The sequence below is a fragment of the Acomys russatus genome, chromosome 31 (assembly GCF_903995435.1).
Source record: "Acomys russatus chromosome 31, mAcoRus1.1, whole genome shotgun sequence".
NCBI classification, from domain to species: Eukaryota; Metazoa; Chordata; class Mammalia; order Rodentia; family Muridae; genus Acomys; species Acomys russatus.
The window spans coordinates 32,001,212-32,020,824 of record NC_067167.1 but is presented as its reverse complement, the minus strand read 5'-3'; the positions used below and the strand labels follow the sequence as shown (position 1 = coordinate 32,020,824).

Here is a 19,613-nt window from a genome sequence, read left to right as displayed (position 1 = left end):
ATACAATAAATAAAATAAATCTTAAAAAAAGCCAAGCTACACATGGAAGAACAGACTGCAGCCCTCTGGGAAATGAGTCCTTTCTCCTCTAACTCACTTTAGTCCAGGTATTTTATCATAGCAACAGAAAAGTAACTGAGACCCCCCACAAAAAGTTGAAGTGCCATGAGCATTTCATATTACCAATTAGCATTAACTAATTTTATTCACATAGATACATGCAAACATGAACACACACATTGGTGAACCATCTCCAAGCATGCTGTAGACGTATTTTCCACCGGACTGCAATGTGTATGTCTCATAAGCAAGGATCTTCCTCTACATCACTAGGTGGTTCTAGGGAAATGCAAATCAAATTATGTAATTCCTTTGCTAAAAAAAAAAAAATTCTCCAAAGGTTTCCCTCCACACAGAACTAAGGAAGAGAGGGATTTAAGTAAACCAGGTGTTAGGCTTGTGGGAGTCCATGGAAAAAGTACCGGAGAGGCTCACATGGTGTGTGTAGGGCACAGCCAGGGACAAGTGAGAGCAGACAGGCCTGTGCCACTCATCTGTGTCCAGCAAAGCACACTGTGTTCACTGACGCGAACTCAGCAGCTGGTGAGGCAGAGAGAGCCCCAGGAGGGAACCTTGAGGAATGACGGACTTTTGTGTGTCTTGATTTTGATGGCCATAAAACTGAGCTCACTTGCTCAGACTTACAGCACTATGTATCAAAGGAGCTGGGCTTTGTTGCCACTGTATGAAAATTATGTCTCCATAAACTGGACATTGAAAAATATTCGGTGTTAGCCAGTTTGTCTTGGTTTCCTTTCTGCTTCTGTGATAAAATACCCTGATGAAAACTGTATAATGGAAGGTTTTTTCAGCTTACAGCTCTAGGGTACAGTCCATCGTTTTGGGGAAGTCAAGGCAGGAGCTCAAGCAGCTGGTCCCATCACACTCACACTCTAGACCAGAGAGAAATGAACGCGCTCATACCACCTACTTCCTGCTCATCTAGTTTTCCACTGCCCCACATGACTCAGGGTCTCTCCCGCATAGGGGATGGTGCTGCCCACGATGGGCTGGTCTTCCCACATGAATGAACAGTAAAGTCAACCCCCTACAGACAACGCCACAGACCAACCCTCCTGATATAAACCACTCTATCAAGGCTCTCTTCCCACATGATTCTGAGCTGTGGCAAGTTAACACTCACAACTATCGCATCAGCTCTCCGTCAGTGTAACAAAATGCCCGAGACAAGCAACTTTAAAAGCAGGGAAGGTTCGTTTTGGCTCACGGTGTTGGAGGCTTCAGTCTGGGGTCAGTAGGCTTTGTCATTTCTGAGTCTTTGACATGCTGACCCATCGCAGCTAGAACACGAAGCAGCAGAAGCTGAATGCCTCATGTGGCTGGGGAGTAAACAAGACAGGAGCTAGGCTTGGTCTCATTCTCCTTTTTGAGGATCTGACCCCTGTGACATCAGAACTCCTCCCTAGACCCTACTTAGAGGCTCCACCACCTCCCCAAAGCCTCAGGGTGGGGACTAATGCTGATCTAACCAGTAGCATTCTGCACACTTCTGTGCCAATGCACTGTAACAGTGCATTTTTCTATATGGGTTTTCAATCCAAACAGTGTTGATTTCTAATGTGTCAAAAAGACTACAGCAATGAAGTTAAACTCAAACAGTGATTTCTCTATAGTTAGGCCCTAAGTCGATGATAGCGAGGCTGGTGTGTGGTTGTGTGTGTGTGTGGGTGTGTGTGTGTGTGTGTGTGTGTGTGTTAACATACGCATGTGAGTGTGTTGGTGGGAAAAATCAGCGTCTATCAAAGTAAACAAAGTACAATGGTTTTGGCATCAAAAGTAACATGCTCTTATGACCACGTAAATGTTACAAAGAAACAATATTTTAGAGCTAATAAATCAAAGAGTTGAATGAAAAAGCTGTGTTTTTGCTTTGTTTCATTCTGAGAAGCTGTGATTCTGGGAAAAGAGGTCTGGGATCAAAGATCCTAAGTAATCGGATTAAAGAGATTGCTTTCAAAGCCATTACCCCCAAGAAGCAAAACAGACTTCCTGACTCAGCCGCTGACACCGTGGTAAAGTCACCATCTTCAGTCAAGACCTTATGCCATCAAACTTTTGCTCTTTCAAGAACAATGTTGTTAGCGAACTTCAAAAAAAAATAATAAAATATTTTTTCTGTGTAGCCCTGGGTGTCCTGGAGTTCCCTCTGTAGACTAGGCTGGCCTCGAACTCAGAGATCCGCTTGCCTCTGCCTCCTACTGCTGGCATTAAAGGCATGCACTACCACTGCCTGGCAGCACTGGACTTAATTTTCAACAGCTGTGCTCTTCAGAATTTCAAGACCAGATGCTGTTCATGAAAACGAAATATGGAAGGAGGCTAGCAAGTTGACTTTGTGAGTAAAGGTGTCTGCATCCAAGCTAGAGGAGCTGAGTTCAATCCCTGGGGTCCCATGGTGGAAGACAAGAACTGAGTCTCACATACTGTCCTCTGACCTCCATGGCACATTGTGGCACATCTGTACACACAGGTGGGCACAGACCCAAAATAAATAAATGAAATGTAGCAAAGACTTAAAGAGAAGACAAATTTGATAGCACTTCATTGTGCAAACAACTCCACAGTGCATCCATGCATTACAATGAGCAGCAGCTGCTCGCAACACAACGAACGACTCTCACGAACAGAAAGACCCAGACGCACAGGAGCCCTGTTTCATCGATCGAATGTGTAAAAACTGGAAGACTACTAATGTTACAAATGTGCCTGCTGCAGAGGGGCTGCAAGCTGCCAACTGAAGGAGGGTGTGACAGGGATTTCTTGGTGTGGGCTGTGTTTTGATTCCAAATGCAGACTGCACTATTTGTTGAGCTGAGAGATGGATTGTCACCAGATCACCCCCTCTCATATCTGAGTGGTTTTTCTCCTTTGTCAGTACCAGTGTGTTTTAGCTGGTCCACAGAAGAAACTCAAACATGTATCCTGTCCCTTTGCCATGTCCTCTCATTGACTAAGGTGCAGCCTTTTAATTTACTGTCAAGGTGTCCAGGACCAAGAGTGGCTGGAAAGATCTTGGAACTGCAGCTGAGAAATGTACAATAGAAGACATATTCTAGGCTACGGGTGGTGGTGCGCACCTTTAATCTCAGGACTTGGGAGGCAGAGACAGGCAAATTTCCATGAGTTCAGAGACAGCCTGGTTTACAGAGCGAGTTCCAGGACTTCCAGGCAACAGAGAAACTTCGTCTCAAAAAACAAAAACAAAAAACAAACAACAAAAGACATCTTCTAATATCACTAGTCTTCTTTCTAGGTTTCTATCTGGGCTCTTGTGTGTATGCACCTGTGTGTGTGTGTGTGTCTGTGTGTGTGTCTGTATGTGTGTGTGTCTGTGTGTGTGTCTGTCTGTGTGTGTGTCTGTGTGTCTGTGTGTGTGTATGCGTGCACGCGCGCGTGTGTGTGTGTGGGTGTGTGCAAGTATACTTGGAGACCAGGGGCAAAGTCAGATGATGCTCTTCAGGGGCCGTCTGCCTTGGTTTTCAGACAGGATCCCTCAGTGGGCCCTGGGGCTGGCTGGTTAGGTGTGGCTGGCTGGCAGCAAGCCCCATGGATCTGGCTGTCCCTGCCTCCCCAGCCCTGGGATTACAAGCATTCCCCACTCTCCCCAGCTTTTACAGGGGCTCTGGGGATTGAACTTGTGTCCTTATGCTTGCGTGGCAATCTGTTTACCAACTGAGCTATTCCCTCTTGGGTTCTTTCAAGTTGCTTTGGTTGTTAAACCCACAAAGTTGGGAGACACTTGAACTGTAAACACAGCAGGTTTCCAGGTCAAGATGTCCAAAATGGCTGACAGAGTGTATAGCGACATACTTTTCCTCCCAAGATCCCTTCAGATGACAGAAATAATTTAAAAGAATAACTCAGAAGCCTGGGAACTCAATAGACAATAGGAAAAGGCTCAAGATATTAGAGAACTGGAAGAGAAACAGGAAGGTGCTGGGTTGGCTGAGAAAGCCCAGCAACCATCTCAAAGCTCAAACCCTGAGTTCCTAATTGAGTCCACTGTTTCCTTTTTGTTGAGTTTTAGTAGTTCTTTGTATATTTTTATTAGAAGTCTCTTATGAGACATTTGCTTTGTAGGTATTTTGTCTAAGTCTGTGACTTGCCTTTGATTTTTCAGTGCTAAGTCAACCTTTCATCTAATGTATCAGCATGGATCTTACCTACACAGATTTTTTTTTTTACGCATGGTTTCTCTGAGAAGCTTTATAGTATTTGCATATCATACTCACGTCTAGGATCAAATTCAAGGACCTTTGGAAGTGTGAGTTGTGTGCACAGGAGTCCAGGTGCCTGGGAAGGCCAGAACTGGAGTTACAGGTGGTTGGTGAGCCCCCCAGTGTCAACGCTGGGGATTGAACTCAGGACCCCTACAACAGTGATGCATGCTCTACCTGCTGAGCTCCCTCTCCAGCTCTGTCCACCCTCCAGGCCTAGTGAGAACGCTGGGGCATACATCCTCAGGATTTATGAAGCGCTTTATATTTCATAACCACTTTCCTAAGTTAATTATCTAATTAATCTCTAAGGATGACGATCCAAGTGACTCCTTTTGAAAACTATCATTATTAATTAACATTAGAAAGCTTACAGAGAGATCTGGTCTGGGTCTCTGCAGGGAAATTGGAGTTCGTTGGAACTGGAACCAAACTCCAGTTATCCTCAAGGTCTCTTTACTGAAAAGCAATAAAACTCAAGCTTGCTGCTGCAGGAGGAGGCCACAGAGGCGAGACACTGGAGTTCGCACGTCTCTGTGTGTGAGGGACACACACAGCCTTCTGAGATTCTTCTGTGAACCACAGCATTAGAGTTCTGCCTCTGCTGTCTTGCTTTGCTATTTATTTATTGTGGGGGGGGGGCACTCGTGTGCTGCAGTGTGTGTGGTGGCACTCATGTGACACAGTGTGTGTGTGGGCACTCATGTGCCACAGTGTATATGGGGACATTCATGTGCCACAGTGTGGGGGGCACTCATGTGCCACATGTGGGGGGGGCACTTATGTGCCATAGTGTGTGGGGGAGTACTCATGTGCCACAGTGTGTATGGGGGCACTCATGTGCCACAGTGTGGGGGCACTCATGTGCCACATGTGTGTGTGGGGGCACTCATGTGCCACATGTGTGTGGGGGGCCACTCATGTGCCATAGTGTGGGGGGGAGCACTCATGTACCACAGTGTGTATGGGGGCACTCATGTGCCACATGTGTGTGAGCACTCATGTGCCACAGTGTGTGGGGGGGGGCACTCATGTGACACAGTGTGTGTGGGGGCACTCATGTGCCACAGTGTGTGTGTGGGCACTCATGTGCCACAGTGTGTATGGGGTCACTCATGTGCCACAGTGTGGGGGGCACTCATGTGCCACAGTGTGTGTGTGGGAACACTCATGTGCCACAGTGTGCGTGTGGAGGTGAGAGGGCTTGCCTTCTACCACATAGGTTCTGGGAATTGGACTCATGCTACCAACCCCTGTGGCAAGTACCTTTGCCCATGGAGCCATTCCACTAGCCCTGATATCGCTACTCCCTTGTTAAGCTGACAAAATGTTGAGGTCTTGATTGAGATGACAATTACTTGTTGCAATAGTGATTAAATTGCATATTGCATTAATTTGCAACAAATCGTGATTAACTGAGAACATTTCTAAATTATGGGACCCTAAAGTGCTCTCTCTCTATCACATCCCTGGCTGTAGTAACGACAGGCTTAGGTGCAGGTCAAGTGCCAGACTGCAAATTGTTTGGCTTTGGGAAGATTACCAGTCTCCCAGTCTCCTCTTCAAAAGGTGGGTACTGTGAGAGTCAAGGTGGGGTAATTCTTTTGTTTTTAAGATTTTGTTTTTATTTAAAAAATGTGTGTGTGTGTGAATGTGTGTGTGTATGTGTGTGTGCACACATGTGCACAAGAGTGTGTATGTGTATGAGTGAGTGAGAGAGAGAGAGAAAGAGGGAGCGAGAGAAGGAGGGAGGGAGGTAGAAAAAGAGGGAGGGAGGGAGAGACAGAGAGAGAGAGAGAGATAGACAGACAGACAGAGAGAGAGAGAGGAAGGGAGAGAGGGAGAGAGGGAGGGAGGGATGGAGGGAGAGACAGAGAGAGAGAGAGAGACAGACAGACAGACAGACAGAGAGAGAGGAAGGGAGAGAGGGAGAGAGGGAGGGAGGGAGGGAGGGAGAGAGAGGGTACCTGAGTGCAGGACCCCTCAAAGGCAGCAGAGAATGTTGGAGCTCCAAGAGCCGGAGTTACAGGCTGTTTTGAGCCACTGCAGCTGGCTCCTCTGCAAGAACAGTAAGTGCTCTTTATATATACATATATGTATATATATTTAAATTTAGTTTTAATTTATGTGCATTGGTGTGAGGGTGTCAGATCTTGGAGTTACAGACAGTTGCCAGCTGCCATGTGGGTGCTAGGAATTGAACCTGGGTTCTTTGGAAGAGCAGGCAGTGCTCTTAACCACCGTGCCATGTCTGCAACCCCAGGAGATAATTCCGAAGGTTCAATGAGTCAATATATTGAAAAGGACTTTGCCTGGATCCAAGTACTTGGTAAATCCCAGTGTCTTAGTCAGTGTTCTATTGCTACGAAGAGACACCATGACCATGGTAACTCATATAAAGGAAAACATTTAACTGGGGCTGGCTCACAGTTCAGAGGTTCAGTCCATTATCATCATGGCGGGAAGCATGGCGGCATGCAGGCAGACATGGCGGGAAGCATGGTGGCATGCAGGCAGACACGGTGCTGGAGAAGGAGCTGAGAGTTCCATCCTATGGGGGCCATGCCTATTCAAATTACCACACATGTAAATTATACATATGATCCATAAAGGACTTAGAGATTTTGTTAGAATGAAACAAACAAACAAACAAAAAACAACAAACGAGACCAAAACATGTTCTTGTTCGTTTTCTCTGTGTCCCGATGGCTACCCAGCAAGGGTCTGGCACACGGTAACCTGCTCTTGATAGTGCCTAAATAACAGAGACTCTATGCTGATGGCTGGGAACAGGTGATCGTGCTGCTTGGGCCTCAAACCAAACTGCTATCGGAGTAGAGGGCCAAGAGCAGAGATGGCTGTGCCAGCCAAGCCTGCTTCCCAGAGGTTAGTGGGCACCTATCTGACGATACCCATGATTGCAACTGTATGGCATAGCAATTAAGAATAAATGGTGAGGGGCAGGTGCAGATGCTTGTCATCAGTACTAGTATCTCACAGCTAAGCCAAATTGTATTTCCCTTTGCAACAATGCCAATTCACCATTATCTGTGATCACAGGCAAGGCTGACGACTTTCTGATGCCACATCCCATTGAATCACCACATGCCACGGACACACTCAGAGGTAGGCACACACAACACACACACTGCAAAATACATACTCACATGGGTTCCTTATGCACATCCAAAAGGCCTGACTCAACTCTGTAAAAACAAATGGAGTCTCCTGCTTTCACTTAGCCACTCTTCAGGTCAGAGGCTTCTGTGCTACCGGACTCTGTCTTGCCTGAGTTTCTTGAATTTGGGGGTCTCAAGAAGTGGCAGCCTGTAATGCCTACAAACCACAACAATAACCATCCCAGCTACTCCTTGCCCCAGCCTGCTGGGGTTCGACTAACGCTCGGGAGGAAAATTTTCCTGTATAGGGACAGAACACACGACACGAAGAAGGGGGCAAGTCTGCATTCTGATCAAACCCCGTTTATTGAAAAATTGCACAGAGTTTATATAGGCACAGAGGCATGGTATTTGTGTAAGCAAGGGTTGCTATGGATACCTAACTCTGGAATGCTCCAGCAGGTAGGTATCTACCTTTACAGCTGCTAATTGCAGGAGAGAAATTCCAGGAAGGTCGTGAAGGATCTGGTTAGTCAGGAAAAAGCTCCCGGAACTGCTGCTCACAGGCAGCTGGCCCTTAATCTGATCTTATCAGTAGTCCTACCGGAAAAGGAGTAGCTCGGGGGTCTGAAATGACCAGCCCCCACAATAAACCACAACAGGTGTCTAACTGCCGACCTACGACAAGGTCAGCTAGTTTCTGGTGAATGGCAGACTTCTGGAGAAATAGGACCCTAGGCTCCGACAAGATGGCTGAACATTGGCCATGTAGCCCGTCCTCGACAACTCCTAGAGGTGCAACAGTGGCACTTACATCCTTTGGGTAACCGACAACCACCCAGCTGTACTTAAGGCCTGCCCAGTGGGAGGAAAGGCATGCATGGTGCTGTGAACTTACCCAACCACCCACAGCTGCTAAGGTCCTGGATCCTTGAGGAGGACTTGCTACTGCCACTTCCCTAAACCAGTGTCATTTTTAACTGCAATTTGAATACTTGCCCCTACACCCACAGGGCAGCTCTCAGCCCGCATCAGAGATGCTTCTTTTTGCAGCAGATGGAGACCATTACAGAAACCACAACTGGCCAAAATGCAGAGAACCACAGACCGTGGCGTGCCTGGCCTGAAGCAATACGTTTCCAATACAGCCCCTGCACTTAAGGCTCAGGACGCATGGCATAACAGGGGGCAGATGTCACGGACCGTCTTAGTCGGGTATAGGCCCTCGAGAATGGAAGTTCTCGAAGCATCAGTGGGCAAAGATAGGCGAGTGACACTCAGACTCAAACACTCTCCTGAGTTTGCCTGTCTCTCTGAGCGTTTCCACGCTGCCCTTCTCACCCTCCTCACTGCGGTTGCTCTGCTCCATGTCCTTGCACGTGGTAGTGACCCTCATTATGCCTCCCATGGCTCTTGGTAAAATCCCCCAGTGGTCCAGGACAACAGGAAATTTCCTCCTTATCTGTGAATCGTCTTAGACCAAGCAAGCATTATGAAACTGGCTGAGCTTCTGAGCCCCCACCTCCTAAAGGCCTATGACTCACCACCTCCATCTCCCCACCTCAGGCAAATGCTCTTTCGTCCCAGGGCCGAAGCCAGCTTCTTTTTAAAGCGGGGCCAATGGTGTGCTCTTTTTTCCTTCTTTCAGAAATATGAATAAAAAGATGCTGAGTTCCTAGGAGCAGATGCACAGCCTGTGCAGAAGGCAGCCTAGGAGACAAGGATGTCAGAGGTACAGCAGATGCTGTTTCTCTAAGGCCAGCACATCTGTTTCTCTGATCTCCTGGCCCCGCCCCCACCCCGGCCCCCTGTGTTTATGCGAACTAGTTAAAAATGTAGGCAAGAGAAAAACCTCAACAAAGTAAACCAGCCCCAAACAGCAAGAGTGCCCACACCTGGCTGTGCAAATGCGCAAAGAACACCTAATGGGCCTAATGTGTCCGGCAGAGGCGGCAAACATCATTTTGCCCTTTCAGACAGCTCTTAATCCACTTTCTCCTGAATAAACAGCCAGCTCGGAAGCCCTGGGCTCTTTGTTCACTCAGCCGCTCTTTCTTCTGGGATTGGACAGAGCAGCTGGAGAAGAGGGCATTAAAGAGCACTCTTAAGAAACTATACCACTCTAATGTGGTGGCGCACTCGTGAGACAGAGGCAGGTGGATCTCTGTGAGTTCAAGGCCAGTCTGGTTTACAAAGCGAGGCCAGGACAGTCAAGGCTACACAGAGAAACCCTGTCTCAAAAAACCGTTAAAAAAGAAAGAAAGGAAGGAAGAAAGGAAGAAAGAAAGAGAGAAAGAAAAACTACACCACTCTGAAGTGTGTGGAAGGTTTTAGCTTCATTGCTGTGAAGTGAGGAAACCAATCTGAAGTGTTGCCTGGAAGGAGTCTCCAAGGAAAGTCACAGATAGGAGTCCTTCAGAAAGAGAATTAAGATTCTAAGGGTTCAAGGATTCGGCTGAGGAATGCCCCTCCCACAGCCCACTTGTAGGCTTGGCCTTCAGTGGTGCGTTGCTCATAGATGGGCCGTTGGGGCTTGAGGCCTTTGAACTAGAGGGAGGCAGTGGGAACTTCAGAGTGTAGCATGGTTGGGGCAGTCCCTAGAAGGACACATTTTGTCTCCAGTATTTTTATTATTCCTCCCTCCCTCCCTCCCTAACCCACTTTTGCCTCCATGACGTGAGCAGCTTTGCTCCATGATGCTCTCTCATCAAGCGAGTGCATGCCACAGGCCCAGACATGACTGGGCACAGTTACCATGAAACCTCTAAAACCATGAGGCAAAAGAAACCTTTCCTGCTTTTAAGCTGATTTTACCTGACATTTTATTACAGTTGCAGAAAGTAAGCACACTGACAGTGCAAAACCAGCCTCTTTCACAGAGTGGGGATGTACATAGCTTCCCTGGACAACAATCATCTGTTTTACAAAAAGTGAGGACCACTGTCACTCCTCTCCAAGTTACCTTCGATTTCTACAAATCTTTAAGCTACACAAGGATTTGGAAAGACAATGACGTCTGTAGAATCTGATAACACAGAACAAAAACGTCCTCAAGACTTTACCAAGAATTCAATTTACAAAGCTTGATCTGTCTCCAACCTAGGACCCAAAGACTGCCTTCAATCTGTGTGAGATCTGAGTAACTGAATTTGAGAAACTGTCTTCAAAAGATGTAATTAGAAAATTAAATGTCACTGTGGTTTGAATCAAAGCCCCACCCCACCCCTCCACCCCAAATCTCATGTGTGGAATACTAGGTCCACAGTTGATGACTCTAGAAGGTAGTGGAAACTTTAGGAGGTGGGGCCTGGATGCAAGACCTTTTAGGTTCACATTTAAAGGGTGCCCTGGGACTCTGGCCCTTCTATGGCTGCTGTGAGATGGGCAGGTTTGATCCTGCCATATAATATTGAGCCTTGGCGAAGGCAAAGAGCAAACCAACCAAGCAAATACCCATCACGTGACTGTAGACTCTAGTCTCAAACCGTAGCAGGATAAATCTCTTCCCGTTCTAGGTTAATCACTATAGGTCACTGGTGCACAGATGACTAGACTAGCACAGCTGTCGAGTTAAAAATGCTCCTAACCCATGAGCATTTTCACAGCACGATAACCATGCCGGCTTATAGCTTTCTTCATAAGATTAGCTGCCAGGCCGGCCAGGCCTTAAGACGTGTGTGAAGATGAAGAGCTGCCGCAGGATCTACAGTCTCGGGGAGGAGGAGAGACTGAGGCTTACAGATTGCACAGGCAGGCAATGTAAAATATCTGGATACAGTCTGGGAGCCTATACAGGAGAGCCCCAAATCATAACAGGATCCATAAATGCAATGTTTCTGTTACCTGGCTGCACCTGCCTCTTGGACAAACTGTCCTTTTATCTAGATGCTCCACTGTGATTTTCAGCATCAAGAAGCTCTGTGCATACTGGTTCTTAGGGAAGGACTCAGGAAATAAAAATATGGTCCAGGGTGGGTTTCCTTGTTCAAAAAGGGAGGGGGGCAAGCAAAACAAATTGAGTGCTTCATGAGTATGCGGAGGAGAGAGTCTCCATCTGTGGTTCTATAGGAGAAGGAACTAGCACACCCTACATCAAAGTGAAGAAGGCCCAGAGTCACCATGGCATGTCTGACACGGTCTTCTGCTTTACTGAAGTTGGCGTTTGGTTCAGGACAGCACTGACTTATTCTGTCTTCTCTTCATTCAGATGTGTACACTGTGTTTTTGTTTTGTTTTTTTTATCCTACTGACACAAGTTTTTTGTTGTTTTGTTACTTTGAGGAAGTGTCTATGTAGCTCAGGGCCTGGAATGCTAGTCTCATGTCGTATGTATTTAAATTTGAAATAAAAAGTACTTGAATTCAGCTGGGCATGGTGGCGCATGCATGTAATCCCAGCACTCTGGGAGGCAGAGCCAGGAGGATCTCTGAGTTCGAGGCCAGCCTGGTCTACAAGGCAAGTCCCGCACAGCCAAGGCTACACAGAGAAACCCTGTCTTGAAAAACCAAACCAAACAAAACCAACCAAACAAACAAAACACCAAATTACTTGAATTCCATGCCGTACACTATGTCGCAATTCCTCTTGGTCAGATTTCAGGATCTCGTTAACCTCCCAGCCTGTAGATGGTCCTTTTCTATCCGTCTGTTGCCAACTTACAATGGAAAAACAGCACTGCTGTCCTCAGACAATTCCCTACCAATCAAGAAGTTCAACTCAAAACATTGCCCAAATTTTGAAGTAACTGATGTCACACACTACCAAAGATGACTGAAGTGATCTGTGCCTCTTCTTAAGAACATCTTGGGCAACTTCAGGCAGCATGCGTAGTGCCTGCTGCCTCTAAAGACAACAGTTACAACTCACAGGAGTACTTAGAGGTCCAGGGGCAGGCCCCACACTGTGACAAGAGTGTGGAGCCTCTCACTGGGACAGTTATCAAATCAAGAATTCCAGAGAAAGTGTTTCAGTCTGGAGGGGACAGGAGGTACAGGCAATTGGAAAGCGAAGGCTGTTCCCAGTGAGGGCTGCTTCCTTTCTGACGGGAAACCTTCCTCAGCCACACTCTGATAGGGATAAAAAGACCAAAAGGTGCCCATATTGGGAAAAGGATACAGTGAAGATGCTTGGATTAGAAAAAACACAGACTTCTCAGCACCATAAGAATGCCATCCCTTCCGGGAATGCAAACCTCGAAGTGGTTAAATATTTGCTAAGAAGCCGGGGGCTAAAAAAATGGCTCATCGATTAAAAGGGTAAACTCTTCTTGTAGAGGACCGGAGTTCAAATTCAGTTTCCAGCACCCATGCCAGTCACTGTCATTGTGTGACCGGCAATTATTAACTGCCAGTTTCCAGCACCCATGCCAGTCACTGTCATTGTGTGACCGGCAATTATTAACTGCCGACAATCCCATCTCTATCTCCAGGGAATCTAATATCTTTAGTTTCCACAGGAACCTACACTCACAGACAGTCAGACAGACAGACAGACAGACAGACAGACACACACACAGACAGACACATGCACAGAGAGAGACAGAGACAGAGACAGAGAGAGACACAGACACAGACAGACAGACAGAGATAGAGACTTAATTAAAAATTTTAAAAAAGGGGCTGGAGAGGTGGCTCAGGGGTTAAAAGCAGTGACTGCTCTTCCAGAGGTTCTGAGTTCAATTCGCAGCAACCACATGGTGGCTCACAACCATCTGTAATGTGATCTGATGCCCTCTTCTGCCCTATAGGGGTACAAGCAGGTAGAACACTGTATGCATAATAAATAAATTTTAAAAACTATCCAGCATGGAGCTGCCTCAAGACTTTCAGCAGAGGAATTTTTGGTGCCTCAAGAGCATTTCTAGAAACTGGCAGCAAGTGGCATTCGAAGCACATGGAGCAAGAAACAAAGGACCAATGCCCCAGCAGCCTCTGATCAAAACATGCAAGTCATCTGCACTTGACGCGTTTCCATTAAACATATTTCATAACCCAGCCTCCAGGGCCCCCCAAAGCAAAAGCACCTTGGAAAAATTAAGTACTGAAAAGAGTTGATAAAATCGGAAGCTGGCTGTCTAATTTTGCTCTTTGAAGACTTTACAGTTATCCATACAGCCGCAGAGGGGCCTTTTGCTGGAATAACGGTGGGACTGCCAGAACTAAGGTGTTCATGAAGGCAGAGGCAAATAGCGGTGGATTTCCCTCTCACACAAGTCTTGAGTGTGTAGTCCAGGGGGCTGGAATGACTGTTGGGTCATGCCGGGGTCCAAGCTCCATCACCCACTCCTGTGCCTTTCGTCCCCCAGGAATTGTCCTCGGCTGTGGTCAAAGCTCAGCTACAGACAAGTCCATGTCCCCGCTCACAGTTAAGACTGAATGAAAACCCCATTTTTTTTTTTTTTTTCCTATGCCAGCAAACAGAAGTGCATATATCCCTTCTGGGAGAGAATGAGCAATTCGTGATCGTGCTTAAAACTGCATTCATACGCCCCATTCCTTTCATGTGAAATGTAAACACGGTGACATTTCTTTCCTGTACAGCATGAGTAAATAGCTCTTTTGGCTGAAGCAGTTCAAGGGTGCTCAATTATTTAATGCTGACTGGTTTGAAGATAAAAATGGCTCATGGAGGCTTGAGATAACATGAGGTTGAGAAAAGTTCCTGGAGGATGTGGGCTTGTGGGCGGTAGGTTTAGATGAGACACCACAGAAGCTCAAAAGAGGCACATTTGTCTTCTTTTCCTTCCTGCCAGGCAGCAGACCGTGCTCCCAAATGGCTAGCTGCCTCTCTCTAGCCACTCCAGACACTAGCCTTACAGTGTGACATCGACACTTCCATGGAGCAGTGAGGCCTGAGTTCTCGTACCTTGCACCTTGGCTCCCTCTGTGACTCTGCACAGAGAAGTCCAGATGAGTTCTGCCAAGCTGAGCCCCAAGAGGAATAAGATGCTTTACTAAGTGTCGGGGATTATTTAGCAGGCAGCACCAGAAAACAAGAAAGCGATCTTGATTTTAAGTTGTCTCCACATTTCCCCTTGTCTGCATTTTCTATTTTAGATCCTTACTGTAATCTGGTTCTTATTACATGTCCCTTCAAATCCCTCGTGGAATTTAATTACATTTAAAAAAATGATCTCCTTGGGGGCTGGAGAGATGGCTCAGTGGTTAAGAGCACTGACTTCCCTTCCAAAGGACCCGGGTTCAATTCTCAGCACCCACATGACAGTTCACAACCATCTGTAATGAAATCTGATGTCCTCTTTTGGTGTCCAGGAAGACAGTGTACTCACATACATAAAATAAATCTTTTTAAAAAATGAAACAAAATAACCCGACAGGCGATTAAAAACAAACAGAAAAGCTGTGCAGCAGTTTACGGTAGGTTCATCCATCTATGAATTCAGAAAGATTATTCTCCCTACGCCCAGAAAACTGAAATAATGTTCCATATGGCATAAGCCTACAGGACAGTGCTGTATGTATGTAAAAGCCACCGGGCTACATGAAGATGCTATGGGTTTGTGTGGTGCACGGTACATACAGATTTGAATGTGTGTGTTTGCGGGTGGGGGAGTTCAGGTGCAAACACACATATGGAGGCCGGCGGGGCTAGGGGAGGTGTGTGCTGATTTTGGATATATTTCCTCAGTTGCTCTCCAGGTATTTTGAGAGCTGCAGAGACGTGCTTGTCTCGACCACCACTGCAGGCTGTAGGATCAGAGGTATGTATGCTGTCAAGCCTGGCTTGTAGGTGGGTCCTGGGGATTCAGGCTCAGGCTCTTCGTGCCTGTGCAGCAGGACCCTTTCTCCAGAGCTACCTCAGCCCACCAAGTGTGTGACAGCAGAGTAGATACCAGCATCTAACCTGGTATTTGCACAGTAAGAATTTAGTTAAGGAATAAGCTGGAAACACGTATTTAGGGGAACGGGTGGAGATAACACTGTGCCGCTTAACAAGCACATTTAAACACTGGTGTGAAGGAAACATTGTGTGGAGTGCTACAGAGAATTGCTAAAAGTAGAAGGCACTGTTCTTTGTGACTTCAGGCACAGTATTGCTCCTTGCGCTGACAAGCGTTTAAAGTGACATGCAAACACTTGCAAATTTACTCTAGGAACGACTGTCCAATTATTTGTTGCTCTTAAACTCTGGCCATGCACTAAACCCAAGAAAAACTAGCATCAGCACGGAATCCTTACAAGATTTAGGCGCTGGGAGGAAGCCAAAAGAATGCACTCGTTTTTCCGGCATTAACTTCTAACTATAAAAGGTGAGTTCACAACGACTAGCTCTATTTTTAGACAGCTACTCAAAGGTGCAGCTGTTGCGGATTCTTTACTATCTGTGTGTGCACAGTGCCACGGCATATGACCGGTGCCCGGAAGACAGCTTTGTGGAGTTATTTCTCTCCTTCAAATTCAGGTGCCAGGTTTGGGTGGCAAATGCATCCATTACGTGCTAAACTATCCTCCCGTGCCCTAACCAATGGTTTTCACTAGAAACAGAAATAAACCAAATGACACACAAAAGGGAAATTGATTTATATGCTTTTTACAGAGAAAACTTGACTTTTATTAGCTGCTTTACAAATTTTTTTGTCCACAAAAATATTTGAAATACGATGATATTTTATATTCATGTTCACAATGTAAGGTGGCATCTGAAGACCTCGTTCAAGTAGGGAGATTACATGATCCTATGCAGTACAAAAAGTTAAAGAAAATAAACTGGAAAAAAATCCAGAAAAGGGAAATACAGAGATAAACTCCCTCAGACACAGAGTATCACAGACCTGAGACAGATATATAAGACAAGAGGCATATTTAGTTAGGCTGTGTTCCATAAAGCTGGTATTTGTGTCTGTATGGTGTGGGGGACTCAATGCACTTAAGCTAAAGACTGGCTTGACTTCAAAGTCAGAATCCTGTTTTAATATTTAGCCAAACAATAGATCTTTTCCTCACATTTAGTGCTTGTATCTGTAGAGGTGTGTGTAGGACACAGGACAATTCTCAGGACTTCATTCTCTCCTCTGCAGTGGTCCCTGGGTATTAGCCACAGGCCATCAGGTTTGGCATTAAATACCTTTGCCCACCAAGCCACCTCCCTGGCTCCAGATTAAAAGTTTGAGCAACAAAAGACTTAGTGTTAAAGTTCATCTTCAGAATCTTGGTCATCGATTTTCTGGGGTTGTCTCTTGATGTTGATTATTAAATCAATGGTTAATATTTTCGCCAAACACTGAAGAACTGAACTCAGTAACACGTACTTACCAGCCAGAGACTCCAAGCCTGGATGATGGCTTACCATGGGCCGACTGGTTTGCAGTGCGTGGAGGGACCGCATATATACGTGTGGGAAGCTGTCCTTTCCCCTCTTAGGCTTGTGAAGGATTTTGGGGATGCCTAAAAGTGCATTAGCTATTAACACGCTGACCGTGCTTTCGTCAGGTCGCCCACATTGTCTGGCATAGCTGAGAAGGTAGTAATGCATTAGAATCTCAAACTGACCCCCCGCTGGCAGGACACAGCCTGCTGGCACAGCTGATGAACAGTAACCCCGGGAAGCACAGGTGCCTAGTGACCTGTGCACTGCTGGCATCGTGGACCCCTTTCTGGGATTATCTGTGACTTGGACATTTTCCAAAGAAACTTCTGTTCTAGTGTTTTCTGCTGTAGGATTTCCAGTGGAATTGTTCCCCATTAACACGTCACAGCCATCAACTGTCGAACTTTTTTCTGGAGACAAGCACTCTGGTGCTTCATCTGGTTGGGATGTATCTATTGGTGTCTCCTTGTGTGCTGACCACGGCACATGTGTTTTTAATTCTGTATCTGAGGCCACCAAATTTGAATATACTTCTAAGTATGTCTGAGATGTTTCCAGCTTATTTTTGCTCTTTGCTATTCTGTCCTGACCCATTTCTGGCACGTGATGACTCTCTGTGCTATTGTTACAAGCAACAGGACTTGAGTCACATTGGCCTTCGGTTTGCACGATGTAATTTAGGTCAAGGCCAGTAAATAATTGCCGAAGCATCTTAAATGCTCCATGAAAAGCACTCTGGTGTTGCTGGACAAGCCCCAGAACTGGTCCACAAAGGACCATACAGTGAGGTATAAACGCACCAGTGCTAATCAAGCCAACATGAACGTACCTTCTGGATCTAAGGATGAAGGGTTTACAAAATGTCACCAAAGTAGCATCGGAAAGTTCCCACTGTGAAGTGACCTGTGGTAGGACACAGGGAGAAAGACCAGTGATCCTCTGGACAAGAGAAACTTCTTCAGGTGGTAAACAGTCCACCACGGATATGCCACTCAGCCTCGCACAATACACCACTAGGTCCGGCTGCTTCACACTGGACAGGAGCAGTTTTATATTCTGACTTTGCAAGTGTTTCATTACTGTCTTTGTCCTTTCCACGATCCAACGCTGAGATGCCTGAAACTCTGCTTCTGAACTGAGAATAAACTCGGATCTGGGTGAAGAAAACAGAGGCTGGAGGATTTCCGTTACTATCACCATCCTTATGTCACCATCTGCTGGGCAATACACAGAAAAGTCTCTGGAAAGCACAAGGCCCTCCACAACTCTAGAATCTGAAACGGGAAGGCCTGTCACACCAACATTCAACTCCTCAAAACAGCTGTCCACCAACTCCAACACCTCAGTGCCACCTTCACACGCCATACACTTGAAAACGTAGTCACACATCAGCTGTGAAATCAATCTGTGATTGTTCCTTCCCACTCTTCCACAAAAGTAAGCTTCCAGGAGTAACTCTACAGAGCGCCTGCACAGTGTTCTTCCTTTAGCAGACCAAGAAAAGACAGATAAATAGTGCCTGCTTAGATACTGGTCCACAACGCAACCCAGTATTTGTGTGTGAAACGTTAGCAGCGCCTGGGAAACAAATTTCCACTGACAACAGTCTTTCCAATGCCTTTCATGGGTCTGAATATTTTCAGAAGTGAATGAATGTTTTTCTTTTTCTCTCATTGTATGAAGTCCTCTGAGTAAGTGGCAAAGAAAAATAATAAATGTTTTAGCACCATCTCCTGTTTTTTTAAGGTGGCTGGAAACACATGCCACTATCATCCTGTATTGGGAAGGAAAAAAAAGTAACTCAGATTTTCTATGTTGGTGCCAAGTTAAACCCATATTTTCATATAGCTACAGACACAAAGACTATTGTCTTTTTGGCATACAACCTTGGCTTAACTTTTGCTAAGCTACTTTGTTCTAGTCTAAAATGCCAGGGAGGGAAAAGAGTGCGAAGTATTCTAGGTTGGTGATGAGGTTTGGGCAGCGCTCTACCCTGATGTCTACCCTGGTCTTACAACAAGGGTTTTATCCAGGTCCCTGGCCTCAGGACCGGATGAGAGGTGGAGGGAGACCTGCGGGCGTGGCGGGACTGCAGGTGGAGCAAGGTACCTGGCTAAGGGATGCTCTAAGTGCAGCGCCTCCAGGAGGCGGCCTCCATCCCGGCTAAGCAGCACCTCGCCGGTGGGCTTCGTACACAGCACTTGGCCGCCCCCGGGCCCCACGCAGCGGCTCGCGATGGTTTCTAGCACTTCAACCACCCGCAGCGCCGCGGTCACAGACCCCAGAGATGCCATGGATCCGGAACATGCCAAACACTCCCTTCATAGGCAGGGGACAGAAGGTCAGGGCCGCTGGAGGGCGGAAACGGAGAAGGCGGGGAGAAAGCCGGAAGCGCAGCAGCAAGGCTTGCGTAGATTGGCCATCGTGGCGGAAGGGCCCTGTTGGAGGCCGCCTGCCGAGGGCGGAGACTGAAGTGGTCCTGGGGTCTCCAGGTACAATCCTGCACTCGTGCCCTGCAGGCGGCCCGGCCCATACACCCCCACGTCTGCCTGTGGAGAAGGGGCTCGGCCGAAGAATAACGTCCCTCCCCCTATCTTAGGTTTATTCCTACAGTGTCTGTGCGGTATCGCTTGCTCCCTTGCCTTCACGTAAATGGTTTAGGATGCAGGACAGCCACCAAACAACTTGGCCACCGCCATTTTTAGGTTGTCTTCCTCTGGAGTGCGCTACCTTTCTCGCTTTCAGTAATCGAAGAAACCGCCACCTAGTTTAACCACTTACCAGAAATAATAGAGGTTTGCCCTTTATCCACATCGACGATCAATTGTACAATTGTACGACTCAATAGATTAACCTCATGCACTATTTA

The 19,613-nt window shown here is 46.7% G+C and overlaps 1 protein-coding gene across 1 annotated transcript; it reads right to left on the bottom strand.

Moving 5' to 3' along the window:
• Positions 1-16,409: 16,409 nt before the first annotated feature.
• Bbs10 (Bardet-Biedl syndrome 10) lies at positions 16,410-19,125 on the bottom strand. The gene is made up of 2 exons (XM_051139654.1): positions 18,854-19,125; positions 16,410-18,518 (listed from the first exon to the last, which is right to left on the bottom strand). The coding sequence occupies exons 1-2, from the start codon at positions 19,036-19,038 to the stop codon at positions 16,565-16,567; spliced, it is 2,139 nt and encodes a 712-aa protein (XP_050995611.1). The 5' UTR covers positions 19,039-19,125; the 3' UTR covers positions 16,410-16,564.
• Between the last annotated feature and the right edge of the window lie 488 nt (positions 19,126-19,613).